The 20695-nt window shown below is 36.9% G+C and overlaps 1 protein-coding gene across 8 annotated transcripts in view; it reads right to left on the bottom strand.

Annotated features, from left to right (window-relative positions):
* The window catches only part of LOC123680079 (protein madd-4), a 583820-nt gene that overhangs the window by 18874 nt on the left and 544251 nt on the right, over positions 1-20695 (bottom strand). For all 8 annotated transcript variants that reach the window (XM_045617757.1, XM_045617782.1, XM_045617798.1 and 5 more), the window contains 3 exons: positions 3290-3434; positions 3095-3224; positions 2918-3020 (listed from right to left, as the gene is read on the bottom strand). In XM_045617757.1, the coding sequence (XP_045473713.1) occupies positions 2918-3020; positions 3095-3224; positions 3290-3434 (378 nt within the window). The remainder of the gene's footprint in view (positions 1-2917; positions 3021-3094; positions 3225-3289; positions 3435-20695) is intronic.

Here is a 20695-nt window from a genome sequence, read left to right as displayed (position 1 = left end):
CCCGTGGGATTTGAACAAACAAAACCTCCCGTGGGATTGAAACAAAGAAAACCTCCCGTGGGATTGGAACAAAGAAAACCTCCCGTGGAATTGGAACAACAGAAACCTTCCTTGAGATACAGAATTTGGGATAGTAAGTATGTTAGATCACTTTGGTTCCTGAATCTGAAAGAATACCCGCGAAATACCTGGCATTATCACATCAACTTCGTTGAATAGGGATTGGAGTACTATAGCTTCCTGATAAGAATTGGTGTTCAGAAGGCTGAAGATAATTTACAGAAGAGGTTCCATCCTAGTAGCAGAGTAACTCATTTAAAATCGTTTTAAGTTAAGTTTCTATTTTATTATTTGTTTAGAGTGAAAAGGATCGATCATTGTATATTTTAATTTTATTAAATTTGTAAAAACCTGGGTAGGAGTTTTGTTGCCAAATAAGCCAAACCACCCCTAGAAATTAATCTTGATCTTGAGTCTCATGGGCAATTGTAACGTTACACTTTCATCAATAAAGTAATGTTATATGTACCTCATAAAAGCAGTACGTTTTCTTTACAACAAAATCAACGCAAGTGAGATTTCGGGAGATGATATATAATAACAATTCCAAATTCTTGTGGAATTTCGTATTGATTTTAAGAACCATGAAATATTCAAATATAATATTAGTAAAGAAATGTCCAATATTTTCGTGATCACAAGATTCGATCCGGTTTAGATTTTGTAGGTGTATAAAGAACAAAAGTTTCAATCTTGGTGCAGAATTTCAAAAAATAAACCTTACATTTTGGTGATGAAACATTTGACACGGTCGATGGTACCTTAGTCTTTTATATGGCTATGTTTTGCACAAAAAAAGTGAATCATTCAATTACTCTAAAACCGCTAGAGATAGGGACAAGGAAGTCGAAACATAAATAATCAGGCTGCGGCGAACCGAAAAAAGTATTAATATACAGGATGACCTATTTGAAATTTCGACGATGTTAGTACTTTTTAATTTTTCTCCAAGAAATACTCACTGAAATGTTTATCTTATTCTCAAACTATCTGACTTTTCTCTATTGAACCTAGAATAGAATATAACAAAGCTTTTTTAAAATTTATTGAGAAATGGATGTTCGACCAATGTGTGATACTTTTTCATTTATAATAAATTTTCCCAAAAGAAATCATCTGTATTGCCTACGGGTAGAGTAGGTTTCATTATTCCTCATTTCAGGTAAGATAACTGAAACGATTCCTCAAACATGGAATATTCAGAGGAGTGAACCACCCTGCGTGACAAACTAACCCAGCAGGTCCGCACTTTGAGATGCAAATTAATATGGAGGGCTTCGAATCAGGTTATAGAGATAAGATAACAACTATATTCAATGAATTCCGAATGGAAACCAAGAAATAACAACCCTAATTAAATCAATTTTTTTCAACAAGCATGATGTATGTACAACATGAGAACAACTCTTATTCCTTCGGAAACTATTTTATCTGTTGAATACACATTCCTTGAAAGCATATTGCTGATACCGCATAAAGTACAGATAGTTGAACAACTATTAATTTTGTCCCAACATGAGGATTAGATAAATTTATCGGACTATCTGCCAACTTTCGAGGAAGAACAATGATGCATTACTTTTGCAACCTCGTCGTGGCACTACAAGAATAATGGAGGATATGCTCCAACAGAGATAACAGTAAGGTAGAGGAAATTCAAGATATTGTATTCGAGTATTGTTCGTTCGATACGTTTTTTTAGGTGAATGTTGGAATGAGGTGTTCATTGAAAATCGATTGAATTTTTCTTGGCGAAGGTTCCTGGCAGGCTTATATTGAAGTTGAATAGTTTTTTCAGTTTTTGGTTTGAAATTAGGATTTTGATTGCAAAATACAAATTAATACTTCTATATTTCTTTTTGCTTCTTGTTTCCTGAGAAAAGATAGTTCGCTTCGATGCCTGTGATTTCCGTTTATCGTGCAGAATATTTCAGAAATATACAGGGTGTTTCCAAATTAGATATGATCCTTGAAGGAGGTTGATTTGTTGACAAATCAACAATTTCCGAGATATTCGAGTTTTTGTGTTGCTCACCTTACTTCATTTTTCGTCAATTCTTTCTACGTTGACCAAGTTTGATTCAAATTTTGAATTTTTTTATGAGAAAAGAATATGATATTTATGAAAAGAGCTGAACTTTGCTGTATTAGATGTTGAATAAGAATCAGTATGATTTGAAAGTTGGTATATGAAGAAAATAATAGTAAATTCTTAATATAAATTTGCCTGCAACTTTCAAATTCCTTAATCTATGTATGACAAAATTATTTTGAAAAGTTGCCAAATTCCTTGTTTATTTCCTGGAAAAGGTTTCCTTAGAATGCAGGCAGTAGTTTTGTTTCAACAGATTTTGATTTGAAAGGGAAAGAAGCAAAGAAAGGAAAGTACTGAATTATATTTTTTTAGTGCAATGAAACTTAAAATTTCAGTAGAGAATGTATTCATAAATTATTATGTTTGAAATGACCTCCACCATTCCTTGAACAAGCATTTGGCTCCTTTCTAATTTTTTCAGTTGTTACTTTCTGCCTGAAATTCACTATCAATCTTCTCGCTGCTTCGTCTATTCTAACGGTATTAAATCCGGACTTCTCACTTGCCACGGAAATTTGGTCAACGTAGAAAAAATTGTCGAAAAATAAAGTAAGGTGAGAAATCTTAAAAATCGCAAGAACTAAAATAATTCGTGAACTGTTGATTTTTAGTTAACACTAAATATGGCTCAAACGACAGCAAATGAGTCATACTAACATGTCCTTCAAGCTTCACGTCTAATTTGGAATCGCCCTGTATTCGCGTGAATTCGATCTTGGTGACAAATGTGAACGATTCTTAATGAAACATTAATTTACTGACCTTTATTTTCGTGTTGTTTGCTTCTTCCACGCAGTACACTTGCCTTACTCTGGAACCACCTCCACATGTCACTGTACAAGGTCCCCAGTCGCCAGCATGCCATCTGCAATCATAAAACTCTCATGTTCAACTTAATCCTCATGCTTTATTTCATTTTTATCTCAAAAAAGTACATACCTGGCCGGACAATTGTGGTTATTACAAGGTATGACAGTTGAGTCTGGCTTTTGAGAATCATTGCAGAGTTGTTCATCAACTTCTTCTCCAGATATTCTATTTTGACAAACTGGACGCGACATCTTGTATCCTGTGAATTTGACATTATTTCAGGATAACGATATTGCAGTAAATTAAAAACTAAGAGAATCATACCTCCTCCACAAGTAACAGAACATAATGACATTGGTGCTAAGTTCCAGTGGTACAGTGGTCGTGCACAAGATGATCCATCCCCTCCACAAATTCCACATGCGTCCACTTGTTTCATAGAGCCAACTTGAAGATCACAACCAACCACCTGAAAATAATTAGAGTTATTTGTAATATAAGGTAGAATATTGATATTGAGTAGATTATAATCAATGCTTAATTCTCATCGTTAATAGAAAATTATTCAATTTTTCTTTCAACTACTGAAAGATAGCGAAATCCTCATTGAATAAAATTAAATAACTGTAATCATAATACCGGTATTATTATATTGTTTTTTCACAAATTTCCCAACTAGTTTTCTACCTGCACGTGTGAAATACATGTGGCGATTCATATTTCGTTGAAGCCAGAACTCATACTCAGTTGACGCAGAGTGTATCCACGAAAACCTGGAGCCTGATTTGAAAGCGAACTTGACGCTGGTTGACGGAGACCGTCGGCTACCGTCCTGGAGGATAGGTCATTCGTCATTTACGCTTTGAATTCGAAGAATGTACATGAATTTTATCGGCATTCTCTGTGTTGCCTTATTAATTCAATAAGAGTATGAAATTTACCACATTCTTTCCTATTCCGAAAGATTTCGTGTACCGAATATTTTCTGTGGAGACCTTGTAGTAACATAGCTACTGCTGCGTCTTCTAATTACTCATTAAATTTATCAGAAGAACAACTATACATTTTGAGTATTGTGTACTATTGATAATTTGAATAATCTATATAATTATTATTTTCACTCTGTACCGCGAAGCGAACTGGTGTGTTCACAAAAGTGAATTGACGCGTCGATTGGGGTTTCCTAACATGCACACAAGGCCAATCGACGCGTCGATCGGGTCTAGCCAGCGTTTCGTCGCATAGACTGTAGTATGTTTCTGCCTTAATTTCTGCACCAATCCTTCGGTAGTCTCGAGCCTTCAATATATTGACTTAGTTGATTCTTCTGAACACAAAACTGTCGTCTTTGACATGCCATGAAAACATTGAATGATGTAATATTCACAATGAAATGACAATTATCACTAAAAAACTACACCATTACTGAAAATGAAACGATGATGCATTGAAATTGGTAAAATTTACTACAAAATGGTCACAATTTTGCAGTCGCAGTTCGCATAACTAAAGCACTTCTATGTCATCGTGATGCACCTTCTTGGCCGGCAACAGTGAAACTAGTGAAATACTTTTAGCTATTGGGATAAGTTAGTCATGTGTAGAATAGAAAACGTGGGCATCGCTCATGAACAATTGAGAATATTGCTATTGTAGCTCAAATCCAGGTTTGTCGATTACTTGTCGATCTTGGGAATTCGGCCCCAATTGGAAAATATCCATGGGGACTACAATTATTTTCAACAAGATGGTGCTATGTGCCACACACTTCCAATTTATCGAGAAAAGTTTCCTGTCTGTGTTATTTCTTAAAGAGATTATCATAATTGTGTTTCAACATCTTCAAACTTTTTTATTTGGGGCTACGACAAAGATAAGGTCTTCCCAATTGATTCAAGACTTTAATTAAGGCATTCGTGAAGTTATCGACATACAGCCGCAAATTGGACAAAAAAATGTTCAAAAAAAGTTATGGTGCTACAACCGTAGACGTGGCGATCATTTGGCTGATATCGTTTTCCATCATTAATGGCATACCTTCCTCTTTACAATAAAATCAACATCCATTGATTTCTCTTAACATATAGGTAGGTACTCTTTTTTTCAAATATCAAAATAAAACCTTTTATTGGAAAACCCTTTATTATGGAAGGGCATCTAAACGTTTTTGATGAATCAGAGGAATGATCTATCTCTCCTAAATATTGTTCTAAATTGTTAGAATGTAATGATCGAAAAGAATAATAAGAGTTTCTATGGTTGTTTGTCTATGGAAATAGTAGTTTAGAGTTAGGGCCTGCGCAACAGTAGTAAGCAGAGTAAGGTATAATAATGGTTGTAGATGCATGGTGAGAAGAGAATAAATTTGTTAAGTTGAATCAAAGTTTTTTTTCACTTGCTAAAGACTAAAACAAGATAAAATCCACTGCTCATCATAAATGAGTTGGCTCTCAACATAGCGAATCTCTTCAGGAAAAGCAAATTTTATAAAATCCTTTCAACGAAAAACCACCACTCATAGTTAGAGCACCTAAAAATACCGACACGTCAAACTCTAAGCAAAAATCATAATCATCTTCGAAAAATAAAGCCACGACTACACGTACACATCCACGCCTCACAGTTCGAAGAGCACTTGATACCTACACGTCGAAAATCAATGCGACCTCAACGACTGGAATATTTACAATCAGACATAATGGAAACTTCATTTCCCCTTTTCCGCGTCATTTCACCGGGTAAAACGTAGTCGTCGAATCCGGTTTTTTCCGCGCTTACTCTCATTCCCGTCCGGGAGAAAAACGAGGCGTGAACGGAACGAGAAAGCCCTCCGAATTTCGTCGGCCAGGTGAGCGAATTTACGACGTAAGAGGGCAGTGGCGTAGCGAACATTGAAGCTCTCGAATTTCACGCCCCTTCCCAATCACTTCAAGGAATCACTCGTCACGATGTCGGTTCTAACACTACTAGCACAATTTCAACTCTAAATTAACCCATATCTATTTTTTTTTATAAAAAAGAACATACTATATACATATTTAGTACTACCTCATCTTTTCTTATTTTGCTGAATATACTAACTGACAAAGTCTAAATATACAAACACCCAGAAGGAGCTGTTTAAATTTTTATTTTGTTTTTGCTGATAGCAAGAGATAAATGATTTAAATTTCGAGAAAAAAACGAATTGTTCACAATTTTTTTAATAATTTTGTTAATAATGTGTTTGTCCACTGCAATAATATATACACTCCCTAACACGTCTTGGCATTTATGCAATAAGATGCTCTATTTCTTCTTGAGGGATAGATACTATACCAACATACCTGTACTTCAAGTCTCAAGCCGCCAAAACCCGTGGTAGCTGGGGTAAATTTCCAAGCCTTCTACCCATGATGTCCCAAACATGCTCTATGGGCGAAAGATCGGGGGATCTGGGCGGCCATGGCAAAAGATTCACATGGATCGCTTCGAAAAAGTTTAAACTAACCCTGGCAAGATGAGGTCGAGCATTATGTTGCTGAAATATTGAATTCTAGAGCTGGTTAAGGTGAGGGAAAACATATGGCTCCACTATTTCTTGAAGGTAACGCAGTTCTGTTATGTTACCTCGAATAAAGACTGAAGGTGACCCACTTGTATGTGCAATAGCACCCCATAACATAAGGCCTACTGTCCGGTGTACATGACACTCAAAAACTGAGGTTCACGTCTTTTTCCCCGACGTCGTATAACCTTTCTTCGGCTAACCTTTCTTCGGCTATCATGTTCACCCAAGGAATATTGAGATTCATCAGGAAAGACGATCTGATGTCATTCCACATTCCAATTTTGACGTTCTCTGCACCACTGCTGCCGGCGATGCTCAACCGTAAAAGGTAACACAAGATGGGGTCGATAATGCTGCAGTCCAAAAGAACTCATCCGACGGTAAACCATTTGCACAGTTGCAGAATAGCCTTGTTCTTCAAACCACTCATCAGCCAAAGATCGAGTTTTCGCAAATCGGTCTCTAATGGCCATAAGTCTTAGACGTCGATCTAGAACTTCATTTTTGCCCCTTCGACGTCCGGTGCCGAGTCTTCTTTGATTTTGGGCATTATAAAACCACGCTTGACAACTTCTCATAACAGTAACTGGATTTCTGTTCGTACGGTTATCGATTTCTTGAAATGACAAACCCGCCCCTCGTAGACCAATAATTCGACCTCTTTCAAATTCACGTAGCTGTCTATAAATTCCGCGTATACGTGCTCTAGGCATTTTAAACAACAATTAGACATCGACCTTGGATCTCCTCGAACAGCTGGTTTGTTGTAAAATTTAGGAAACAAAAAACGACTATAATATTTAAGTAACAAAAATTGTTTACATGAAAAAACCTTCACGATTTTTTCTTCAAATTCAATAATTTATTCCTTGTTATAATAATAATATGTTTTACCAAAAAAAAAAAAAATTAAAATTCAAGCAGCTCCTTCTGGGTGTTGCAGTTTTTCTGTCAGTATATATTTTAATCATTAATAACAGAAGACGTGGCACTATCCAAAAATTCAGATTCACCATATGAATACTAGACACCTGAACAATAAATTCACCATGGAAATTTAATGAGATGGAACCCCTGTCGTTCCGAAACGTCTTTGTAATAAGTAACCCGCAAGGTGAATTGATACATTTGTTTACATTTTTTACATGTTTACAGAAAATCTACCCACACATATAGATATCTGCACAAGGATTTTAATCACCATCCACAACAAAAACTAGGAGTGATCAAGACACTTCTTGTGAAAAGAGGCTGACGTATATGTCAGCCAAAGTATCTCCAGGAAGCGAATCACTTGTGACAAGTCTTTTTATCCAATGGTTATAGATCGAAAGAAACCGAACAAGCATTAAAGCCATGACGTCAACTACAAAAGAACGGTCAAAAATAATTTCCAACGAGATATCATTCTTGCCTTTTGAACCATTAGTCACCGACAAAATAGGAAAATATCTTAAAATACATAAAATAGAACCAATTTATAAACCAACACAAACATTGGAACAATTCCTTAAGAAGTTTTAAGATGAATAGAATCGATCCGCTTTCTAAAGCGTGTGTACTCATGATACTTTGTGATTGTAGAGAAGTTTACATTCGGATTTGAATCAGAGTTTAGGAAAACGGGCTATGTTGTCAATTGAATCAAACGGATAAGTCCGCACTTGGCGAACATGCTCTACTAAGACCTGCAAATGAAGCTATCGAAATATACCAACATTTGAATAACATCAATAGAAGAGAAGACAATAGTTCATAGCGCCTGTTTATCCGGAATAGACTGTATAAAAACTGAATCTGTCAGAAATGGAGGGGATGAAGTAAATAGCTCTACTCCCTGCTGTGGAGAAAGTGTAATACAAAATACGACACAGTTAACCTTCAGATCGGAAAAATGTAGCGTCTAGTTGCAATCTATGACCTAGAAACGTCTGAAGATGCTTAGTGCAGTAGTAAACGAAATGTCAGGTCAAGTGGAAAACCAACTAGAGCACGGCTAAAAGGTCGGGAATATGTAATCCAATTCTGTTGAGTGCGAAGTTTTTTCGAGAATAATTGTCGTCATATTGTCTGCATAATTCTAATTTTGAGCTGAGATTGACCTCAAACATTGAGGGTCACCTCACGGATGACAAAGTCGTCTTCAAATTTGGTTCTGTCCATTCACACGTGAAGATGATGCCTTTTGAAAGGAAGAACTGAGAAACATGATATTTTCAGGGAAGGAGAAAATTAGACTGGGGATACCGTAAATATGGCCTTTTGGAAATTTTGTTCACCTTATAATTTCGAAACTACGAATTGATAAGAAAAAAATTGTTCGTTATAAACCTCTCTAAATGAGTTCGACCAATTCTGATATAGATTGCGCATCAGTTGAGGCAGGCGTTTCGGTGTTCCCATTTCGTCCGATATGTGCCAAAGGTACACCCAGTGTTCTGCCTTCTGATAGTATAGGAAGAAGAGATAAAGTGGGATATTCAATTATCTAATCTTCTTAGTGAGTTGTCTGGTGTTCAATATTTGTTATTTGGGACTGTTTATTCTTCTGAAATTTAAGGAAACAAAATGGTTTCAGACGGTTATGGATGACATGGAGAAAGACCTTACTAGGATGAGAGGTCAGATAAATGGTCCTGTAGTTGGTTCACTCCGAATTTTGGCATTTTTTTTTAATATTGGAATAAAAAGTGACCCTATCCAGTCGTCAGGCCACCATTATGTCGTTCAGATGAGGTTATAGAGTTTATGCAAAACTTCTCATCCGTTTTCGCCGGCACACTTTAGAGCTCATGTGTTCTCCTTGAAGTACTCTACAGTTAGTTTTCCAAAATTTGTTTGAAATGTTTAGAGAGGTATCTTACTATTTAAAACAACTTCCGAGATTCATGTTTGTTGTATTGCTCTTCAAGTTTTAAGGTGACGCTCAAGATATGCTTGTTATTGGCGAGTAACACTTCAAAATTTCCAAAAGACGTCAAATCACAATTCAGAGACATTTACGTTAGTATTTAACATTGACTTTCCAGAAAACTTTGTCTCAAGTATGCAGCTACCGCTCCAATCCCCCCCTCGCTCTCTACGTCACTGTAAGAGAGTGATTTGAAGGGATTCCGACCGCGGTGGCGGATCAGGGACCCTGAATTTACGTTTCTCAAGGTGGTATTGGCGACCTGCGTCGCTCGGGAGGTCCTGGAATAAGCCCCGGTGCACACATACGACTTTTGCAGTTACGACACCGTTGCTGTGTCGTACTTGCGGCCTGTGGTACAAAGAATCAAATGGGAGCATGCACACTACCCGCCGTGCAGTTGCGACGTCGTAACTGCCAGCATACGATCGTTTTTTCGTAGCATGTCCCTCTAGGCCGCAACTGGGCCGCAGTCGTACATGCGATCTCTCAGTACTCTTTTCTATATTGGCCTGTGCACACATACGACTTTTGTCGTGAGTTCGCACAATGGCAGAGAGGGAATTGGATATCGATTTCTTCATTGAAGAAACTAAAATGAGATGATGTCATCAGAAAAATTTATTGGGTAGTAGTATGTTGTTCTCATCAATTCTTCGAACAACAGGATTTTCAACAATTCATCTCTATTTCTCATGATCGGTGAGTCCGCTGGTAGCCTACCTATATATTTTCTTCCGAACGATTTTATCATTGTCTATAGTTATTGCGAAAGTAATAAAGTGTCTTATTCAAACTCTTATTGATAAAAATTTAAATTTAATTTTTGAAAAGGCTAGAGATTTCAAGATCATATGAGTGACAGTTTCGTAGAAATCATGAAAAACTGAAAAAGTTTTAAATTTTTATGATCCAACAAATACAATGCGTACTAGTTTCCCATTCAGCATCGTGAATGTAAATACTTTCTGGACTTGATTATAATCAAATAAGTCCAGAAAGTATTACATTCACGATGCTGAATGGGAAACTAGTACGCATTGTATTTGTTGGATCATAAAAATTTAAAACTTTTTCAGTTTTTCATGATTTCTACGAAACTGTCACTCATATGATCTTGAAATCTCTAGCCTTTTCAAAAATTAAATTTAAATTTTTATCAATAAGAATGATCCATTCCTAGTGCACATTGAATTGATCCGGCTCCGCAACCACGCCGGTGTAGTATGTAGTGTGCATTGAATAGGTACGACACCGCAACGGGTGTCGTAACTGCAAAAGTCGGATGTGTGCACCGGGCCTAAAGGACCGAGGCAACAACGCGGTTTCCGGTGCGGTGGGGAGACGCATTATTCCGGTAGAATGACGCGTCGGATCGGCCGTTCGAGATACAGATTCCGGCGGTTCGCTGTAAAAGCTGTCGTCCGTTTGTCATGATCGAGACGAGGTGATGAGGGTCTTGTTAAACGTCAGGGAGGGTCGGCGGAGGGTACAGGAAAAGGAGATTATGGCGTTTAGGATCGGTATTTTGTAAAGCTACTTAAGTACGAGCTACAATGGCTTTAGAGTCTACCGAAGGTAGACATCTTTTCTTCAAGTTGTGACGGGTAATTTACCCGCACACTATTACGTCGTTCTACGGGCTGCAGCTTATTTTCTGAGGAAAGAATTTGAATTTCGTTTCGGAGAGCTCTACATTCCATCCATGTCCTTGGACGATCCTGGTAGGGCCTCTGCGATCCGTCGGTCCATGGATGTGTCACTGCGCCATTTCTTCTCTTGTTGGCAGTCGGACTGGGAGACGTCTGACTCGGGTCGTTGTACCTTCGACTGGATCCCCTCTGTTCATTTTATTTCCAACAACCCTTGGTTCCGCCCAAGTTTCCCTCTGGCCTGTTTTATTTCAGGCCATGGTCCCTTTAAAGGTTATCTGTTCAGGCTGGGTCTGGTCGAAGAGGAACATTGTCCATGTGCTCGCCCACAGTTCAGCGACCACATCCTTAGAAACTGTCTCTTGTTTAGTGACCTCAGGGTCATTTACGGTCTATCTGTTCTCGAGTCCCCGGATCTCAGAATGACCGATTTCTGTGCATCTCGGAATAATTTTGGCCCTTTGTCAGCATTCGCGGCTGACGCTGCATGTCGTCTCAACTCCTGGCAATAATGTGAATGTGCCTAAGCGTAGTGATGAGCACTGCTCACGAACTACATTTTGCACTGCTGTATATGTACTCTACCGAAGGTAGAGTAGGGGAGAGTGGGGCAATTGAGACACTTTAAGGTTTAACGAAGTATGAATGCCTCAAAAATGCGAATAAAACAATGTTTATTGATTGAGACACAAGTTTAGATACTTATTCAATACACAAAACACACAAATTAACAAAATAATAATTCTTAGGTGAGAATTTCTGACTTGAAAAAAAACTTCAAATGCGTCACTTGCCCCATATTAGAGGGCAAGTGAGTCTTTCTACTCTTCGTTCATTGAGGTGCTATATTAATACAAATTATTCATGAGAATTGTCTCAATTTGTTTCGTTACATTGGGTTTTTTTCTTCATCAGATATTCTGGTGGTTTTCCGATAATTTTTTTTGCCCTCAGAGTTTATCCTCTTTTCCTCTTTTTTATTCAAAGAACTTGGCTCACCATTCTCAAAGTCCTTGTGACTGCTTTGGTTCTCGCTGTTTTTGCTTTTTTTGAGATGGTCTTTATAGGATGAATTTGTTATTATTTTAGTACTCGAGACTCACTTGCCCCAATGTGTCATAAGAAGTGAAATTAATGTTTTGCAAAGCACGCTTATGTTTGGCAGCGTTCTAAATATCAAGCCTAATAACATAAGTTTGATGTAATATGGTGTATTCTATGAAATATTTAGAATTTCCCTATAAGTAATGGAAAATCCTTGTTTAATTCACCTGAAATATAACAAGACAAAAGTTGTATCACGGTAAATCTTCATATCTACTTAAGTTTCACTATTTTTCATAAAGTTTTTCATTGACACCACGAGGTGATTGCTTCATTCGTGAACTGTATTTACTTTTGCCGGATATATTGCCGGTCGATGAAGATATTGTGAAAGAAGCACTTGCTCCTATAGATCACTTGAAAACAATTTTTTTTAACCGATTTCAAAATTTCTTCTCGCAACATGCAAAATGATGGTCTGTGTGTAAACAAATTCTCGCAGCAACCTTAACTTCTAAAAAAATTCTTATCCGATTTTAATGAATATTGGTGTAGATATACAGTTCGGCTCGCAAATGCAAATGAGAAGAATAGATAATGACATGCATGATCTAATTTATGTCGTCTACAATAATCTGAGAACGAATCTTTCTGAACCTCTACACAGTCTCTTACTGACCTTATCTCTTTGAACATCTTTAAATCATCTTCGTGAGGGAGCAAGTCTACAAATCTAAAGCAGCTTAATAATAATAATAATAATAATAATATTTATTAATTCCATAAAATTACACAAAGTAAAAATGGGACAGGTCAGACACAAACATAATTAACTTCCAGTACATTTCTCTTTAAATTCACAAATGCTATATGGCTCACAATTCAGAAGTAAAACATATAGGGCCTTCTTAAATTTAATATGACTCGATAGATTTCTGATATTTAAGGGCAACACATTAAATAGACTGATTGCCATAAATTCAACATTTTTTTCTCTCAACGTAGTTTTATGTGTTGGTACAATAAGAGGACACATTCTTCTTGTATTATTCAAGTTTTTATATGGCTCAAAATACTGGCTATGTTTACTGACAAAAATTAAAAGTCTATAAATGTACAGTGCATAAACTGTAAGTATATTGTTACTTTTGAAGAAACCCCTGCATGATTCCCTATATCCAAGATGTAACACAGTTCTCAAAGCTCGCTTTTGCACAACAAAAAGACCACTCACATATGAGGAGTTACCCCAGAATATTATACCGTATGACAAAATGGACTGAAAATTAGAATAATACACCAGTTTTAGAAGCTCAAGGTCAATCTGATTCCGTAACATGAAAAGCAGGTAACAAACAGAATTCAGTCTCCCTCTAAGTTGTTCTGTATGAGGTCCCCACTTCAGATGTTTATCAACTACAACCCCCAGAAAAACAACACTATCTTCAACCATGACATCTTTGCCTGAGATGTTAATTGACAAAGGATATTGCAGCTTGGATCTTTCACTATAAAAAAACATACACTGGGACTTGTCAATGTTCAAAAGAAGATTGTGGTTACAAAACCATTCTCCTACAGACGTCAGCAATCCTCTAGATTCCTCGGTGGCGGTGGAAACATTGCGGAGTTTAAGTAGATAACTGGTGTCATCTGCGAGCATACCCATTGAATGTCTCACTGCAACTCTAGCCTTTGGTAACCGGTTTATGTACACAATAAAAAGTGCAGGTCCTGGAATGCTACCCTGTGGCACGCCCATAGATATCTCTCTTTCATCCGATATAAGAAGCTCACCATCCACCTCCATGACAACCATTTGTTTTCTGGATGACAAATAACTCTCAATGAGTCTCAACTGGTTGTCTCTTACTCCACAGTCATCTAAAATTTCCAACAGTCTTTTATGCTCCACACAATCAAAGGCCTTCGACAGGTCCAAGAATAAGCCCATGGGAACATCATCTTGTTCAATGGTCACGAGAACTTCCTTAATCAGCTCATAGACCGCAGTTTCTATATTTCTGTTTTTCACAAAGCCATGTTGATGCACTGAAATAACATTAAACTTATGAAAAAAACTCATTAATCTATTTGTCAAGATTTTCTCAAAGATTTTTGAGAACGATGGCAATATGCTGATTGGTCTGTAGCTATTTGGATCCCCGATAGGTCCCTTTTTGTAAAACGGTTTCACCAAGGCAATTTTCAGTTGATCAGGAAAAATGCCCTCCTTGAAGGAACGATTTATTATAAAACAGAGAGGTGATAGGATTATATCAATCGAGGATTTAACAACCTTCATAGGGATCTCATCATAACCCCAAGATTGTTTATCTTTTAAAGACCTTACCGTTTTCAGAACCTCCTCGTGAGAAACTTCAAACATGAAGAAAGAGTTTTCAAGTCTTTCTCCACTCGTTGTAGCCATTTTATTCAGGCCATCTGTCAGTGTAGAGGGAAAATCAATGAAAAAGTCATTTAATTCATCTGGCAAAGGAGAATCTTGATTGCTGGAAACAGATGATGAAATCTTGCTCTTCGTGAGGGAATTTATGACCTTCCAGGAGGCTTTTGATCTATTATCGGAGTTCCTAATGATGTTACTGAAGTGCTCTTTCTTTGCTTTGGACAGAAGAAGATCATATTGTTTTTTAGTCGAGTTATATGTGGCTTTTAATTCAGGTCTTGAAAAAGAAATAATATGGAGTATGTCAAGTTGCTTCTTAATATCAACCAATTCAGGTGTTAGTTTAAACTTTCTATTTGACGATGAGGCATTGATCTTTACTTTAGGAAAACAGAGTTCAAAAGTTTCAGAAAATCGTGTATGGAATACATACCAAAGTTGATTTGGATCGCCAGGATGAGTAAAAATATCATCCCAATTTAATTTAGATAGCTCTTGCAGGAAAACTTTGATGGAATCGTCATTTATTATTCTTCTTTTAAGGGTTTTTTCTTTATGATCATAAACTGAACAAAAAGTTGTGGTGAACTTCAGAGCTGAGTGGTCTGAAATATGGCACTCGATCACCTGAGTTTGGCCCACAAGAGATGTTACCACATTGTCTAAACAACTACCAGAAGAGGGGCGTGTTGGCTGAAGATTGGTGACTTTCAGGTTGAAACATTCCAAAAGTGATACAAACTCACTGACATCCGTGGAGCAAGACAGAATATCTAGATTAAAATCACCCACCAAAATGAATTCTGCTCTTTCCAGTGTACACCGTTCCAGAATTGTTCTAAGTTTCTCTAGAAACAGATCTACATCAGCTAAGGGCTGGGTATTAGGTCTATAAATACATATGATCAGAATTTTTCGATTGTCTAGAAAAACTTGGGCAGCAGAACACTCGACAACATTTGGAATTGAAAGTAAATTGTAATCTGACCTTTCAGTACAGTTGAGTTCTTTCCTACTGTATATTGCAGTTCCACCATGGCTTCCTCTCAAACGGCAAAAGCTCGACACTAGGTTATAATCTACAAGTTTGTATATCTGAAGTTCCTCCTCACACTTCCAATGTTCCGTGATTGCTAGTATATCAGCTTTTTCTTCCTGTGCCATCAACTGCAGCCCGTTCAATGCTGTGCCCAAGGACCTAACATTTTGGAGGATGAGACTGAAGCTTTTAGAAGGCTTTGATTTTCCAACTGCACTGGAGGAAATTACGTTTTCTCGTTTTGTCTGTTCTTCCGAAAAAAATTTCTGTCAAAAGAAAAATCTCTCAAAACAACCCCCTGAGGCCAGAAGGATTCACAAAACACACTCTTGTAAGCATTTTCATTCGGTAAGCCAATACTAAAAGATGAATTTTGTCCAAGAGTGTTAAGTTTCTTTATAATGATATTCTCCTTACCTTCGATATCTTTCAAGAAAGTTAGTATATCCTTTTCTGAAATCTCTTTACCAGCAATTTTACCTACGTACATCCAACGTCTTCGTATTGCACCTTTAATTGTTGAGTTATCCGCACTATTTTCTTTCGTTCCAAAACAAACCTTAGTGTTTCTTGACTGACGTTTTTTATTTCGAACCGTGATCCAATCTTCCATTCTATCAGTGTCCTTAATCTTATGTACGGAGGTAGAAATATTTTTATTTGAATCGTTGATATTTATTTCAGGAATCGCCGGAACAGAGTTGTTTACGTTGTTTACAATTTTTTTTGGGCTCTACAAATGACATTTGCGCCTGCGGACGGTGCTCATGCGCATTACTTCTGTTTTCATGCACCACAGAACTATATGTATTCTTGAAAGTTGTGGCTGAGGCTACGGTATCAGTGACAACTGCAGGTACCTTATCTTGAAGCGTGTTGACAAGTTTTTTTGTTGTGTTTTTACCTGATTTTATTTGGTTTTCGAGGATGGTGATCTTATCTTTCAAAAGATTGTTGTTTTCAATTAAAATTGAATTCTTACTCTTTGTTTCCTCCAATAAGAGCTTCAAATATTCAACTTCCGTACGAAGTGACTTATTTTCGGACTTGGCTGAAATTTCCTCTGCTGAAGCATGATGACAGGTGGTGTTTTTTCTATTGGCTGCTTTAACTAGGCAAGAGGGGTGAAAAATATCGTCACACTTGATGCATTTAAGAAATTCTCCCACTTTCCGATTGCAATAACTGCAAATTTTATCTGAGTTTTCACTTGAAATACTCGGACTCGCTGAGCGATCATATTGCACATCTTCACACGTGGACATTCTGAACCGTTATCGTTCAGGAATATTGAAAATAGTATGGGTTTGAAATGAGATCCATGAGGTACCCCAGATGTAACTACAATAAACCGTTCCTTCCAAAGGAATTGCAGAATCTTCAAATATATGGTGCACTTTGCACCTGCGCATATTGAAACTGTTATTAGGTAATAATAATGTTACAAGTTCAAAAATAATGTACATGGTGTCCCAAATTCGATGCTCACTGAAAGCATCTCGAGACTTTGAGAAAAAATCTTCAAGAACCCTCGATTTATTTCTTCGAAATAATAAGATATCAGAGAAGATCATTGATACCCTGGTTCGTTCTCGAGCTACATGATGTCTCTGTTTGAATCAATCAATGTTTTCCTTAAGTATTTACTGTGTTAACATGCAATAAGTATCATCATGAAACGAGAAAAGCATTTTCCTGAAGTCAGGAGCTTTTGAGAGCTTGTTCAAATTCGTTTTTTCAATAAACTTCAATGTATTTCTAATTTTTAATCATTTCCTGGTTTAATTATAGTGTAAGGCACCCTACTTTGAAGCATTCCAATACCTTTCCTTTGGTTAACAAAATAGGACTGACGCAGTAATGAAATGAGGTAGTCTCGTATAACTGCCCTCCAGAATTCAAACGTTCCCATAACTTCCTTATTCGCTATAGTAGTAACTACAAAGCTTTCTGTACACACAGAAGTTAAACGAATTCCTTCGAATTATTCAATTCAAACGAGAAATAACTATAATGCAAAATGAGTTAAATTTGTTACATTCACAAAGAGAAACAGGATTATAATCTTTCAGACCTGAAGTCTTAAATTAATTTTACAAGCGCCGAGAAATATAACAAGTTCAAGCTACTGCGCTCTCCTTTAATGTGGAAGGAATGTTATGATTGATGCTCTGATGGAAAACAGAAAATGTAAAAAGTGAATTAAATAAAATTCATTCGATTCGATGAATGCAGATGAAACTCGAATATACATGGGAAGACTTATTGAATTACCTTTTTCATTTCATCTTGTGAAAAATGAATGCAAACATATATGAAATTGAATGATCTGGATATCTATTTATTGACTTTCAAGGAAAATCTTTGATGAAGTAGAGCTCCTTTCTACCGAGTTTCATTACATATAGAATGAAACGAGGAAAGCATTGACGTGAAGTCTTTCGAGCGCTTATTTATTATTGAACGAATTGTTCGCTAGATCTAATAACTGTATTTGGGAAAATAAATGGTTTCTAATGCCCGCCACTCACGAAGGGTTTTTTCGAGCGTTTGGTAGCAGGCGACGAAGTAGCTTGCGTCGAAATGGTAGCTAGTCTGCCATCCCTTGCTGCCATCGAAACCTGCCACTCTAGAGGTTGTTTTATTGAGTATCCGGGTCGGATTTCAGATGATCACAGACAGCTGGCAATTTATCAGGTACCGTCGGAACTTCGTAGCGTACCAAATTCTTGTGCAAAATGAAAGAATTTTTGATAGGTTTCATCGAAATATTTAGGCAGACAACCTGTCGTAGAAAATGAAAAGTTCAGCATACGCAAACAGGAATATCAAAAATAAAGCCTATGGGGAACTAGTAGAATATTCCGAAGGAAAATTACAGAATGAAAGAGAAGATGTAAATTTCTATTTGGTCGATATCGTTTTCCATCGTTATTGACAAATCTTCCTCTACATTGAAATAAACATTCATTAATTTCTCTTAAAATATACTTGTTTTCTTTAATATCAAAATGACAGCTCTTTTTGGAAAACCCCTTCAGTATAACAACTGATATTTTAGCTAATTTCATTGCAAATTAGTTGATAACATTTATAGTTTCCGACATATTTTTCGATACGACTTTCGGATTTTTCATTCGATACGTAAACAGAAAATTACAGGCTAGTACAATCGAATTGTCGAGTATAATTTAAGAGACATTAATGAATGTTTATTTGAATGTAGAGGAAGATTTGTCAAAAACGATGGAAAACGATATCGACCAAATAGAAATTTACATCTACTCTTTCATTCTGTAATTTTCCTTTGGAATATTCTACTAGTTCCCCATAGGCTTTATTTTTGATATTCCTGTTTGCGTATGCTGAACTTTTCATTTTCCATCGACAGGTTGTCTGCCTAAATATTTCGATGAAACCTATCAAAAATTCTTTCATTTTGCATAAGAATTTGGTACGCTAAGAAGTCCTGACGGTAACTTATAAATTGCCAGCTGTCTGTGATCATCTGAAATCCGACCCGGATACTCAATAAAACAACCTCTCGAGTGGCAGGTTTCGACGGCAGCAAGGAATGGCAGACTAGCTACCATTTCGACGCAAGCTACTTGGTCGCCTGCTTCCAAACGCTCGAAAAAACGCTTCTTGAGTGGCGGGCATAAGGGTGTATAAATGAACAAACGCTTTTAACTTCCTGATTTCTCGTCAGGTACTCCTTTCTGTAACTTCACAACGCCTTGATTTCGAATAGGAATGAGGGGTGTTGCGATACCTCATTTAGAAGATCTTATCGAGTACTATCTAATCCTGAAATTTCGCTTGAAAATTTCCATATATAACGAAATGACAGGTAGACTAGTGGAAGAGTACTTACTACTGAATATCATTATCTATGGATAATTTGAAGCGACATTTTAGGGTCAGATATTACTCGATACGATCTTCAACATTGGTTATCCTTCATTCCCATTCAAAATCAAGGGGTTGTGCTCACCCCCGTTAGTGGGTTGAAGGTACGGGGATGAAAAAGCAGAAAAGTTGTTGAATCAGAAATTGACGTGTCCGACCGATTTTCCCCATTTCCATTTTAAAGTCGGAAAATCGAGGTGTTGAGTTTTCGTTAGGCCACCCTGTATATACGAGTAGTGTAAATAATAATGGTGACAGCAGAGATCCTTGCAGAACTCCGATTGAAAGTGCCTTCTCTGAACACTGGCTCTAAACTTGAGAGAATGCAGGTAAGAGTCTACAAGTTGAACCATAGAGAGAGAGAAACCGTAAGAAGTTTGTATAACACTTGGAACTTATTTCTCTTTCGTAGTTAGACTATCAGCCTTTTACTGCTTAATCTATATTATAGGGGCTTTTTCATCATAGTTCATTATAAGAGGGTTTGCGTGAATTTTCATCTTATTCAAGGTCTTCACGTTCAGGTCTTGCAGATGGTCGTCTAGGAATGATATTTGCAGGCCTTCATGTATTTGTACGTTGCTGACAAACCATGGTGCATTTACGGCTCCTCTCAGGTTCACTGCTGTCTCTCCCTTCATCAGAGCTGATAAGACGTGTTGTTTCTAAGATTCAAAAGCTTCTTGTCGAATTGTCCTAGATACTTGGCCTTATTTTTTCTCCTACTGAATATTACGACTTGTCCTTGGGAATCTTTTTTCTTTCGCTTGAAAAAAACGGCTTCGCCCTTCTCAGGGTTCACTTCTATTCTCCATCGAGCAAATTAAGATTGAAGTCTGTAGATGGCTTCTTGTAGGTACTCTGCAATTTTGTTCAGTAGAGGGGATCGGTACAAGTCTTTTCGTTCATTTAATAAATTTTGTTTTTTATGGTATGTATCTATTAATTTCTAGAGTTTCTAATAGGTTGAGATTAAAGTTTTTATTTTTATGTGTGAAATTATGATCAAAATTATGTCCGATAGTTAGTAAACGTTCTGCATATTATATCGAATTCCTCTTTTTTACTTTAGACTCGGAAAATTACAGACATTTTGACAGAATGATAGAGCTGTTTAATGAAAGACCTCCCACAAAGAGAGTTGATACATCAATTATTCACCAATCGATTCGCTGACCTGCATTCCATTTTCTATATCCACATTCGTTCCAATGA

This window comes from Harmonia axyridis, chromosome 1 (genome assembly GCF_914767665.1).
Source record: "Harmonia axyridis chromosome 1, icHarAxyr1.1, whole genome shotgun sequence".
NCBI lineage: Eukaryota > Metazoa > Arthropoda > Insecta > Coleoptera > Coccinellidae > Harmonia > Harmonia axyridis.
Note: the sequence above shows the minus strand (reverse complement) of the source record. Positions and strands in the feature narration are given on the sequence as shown.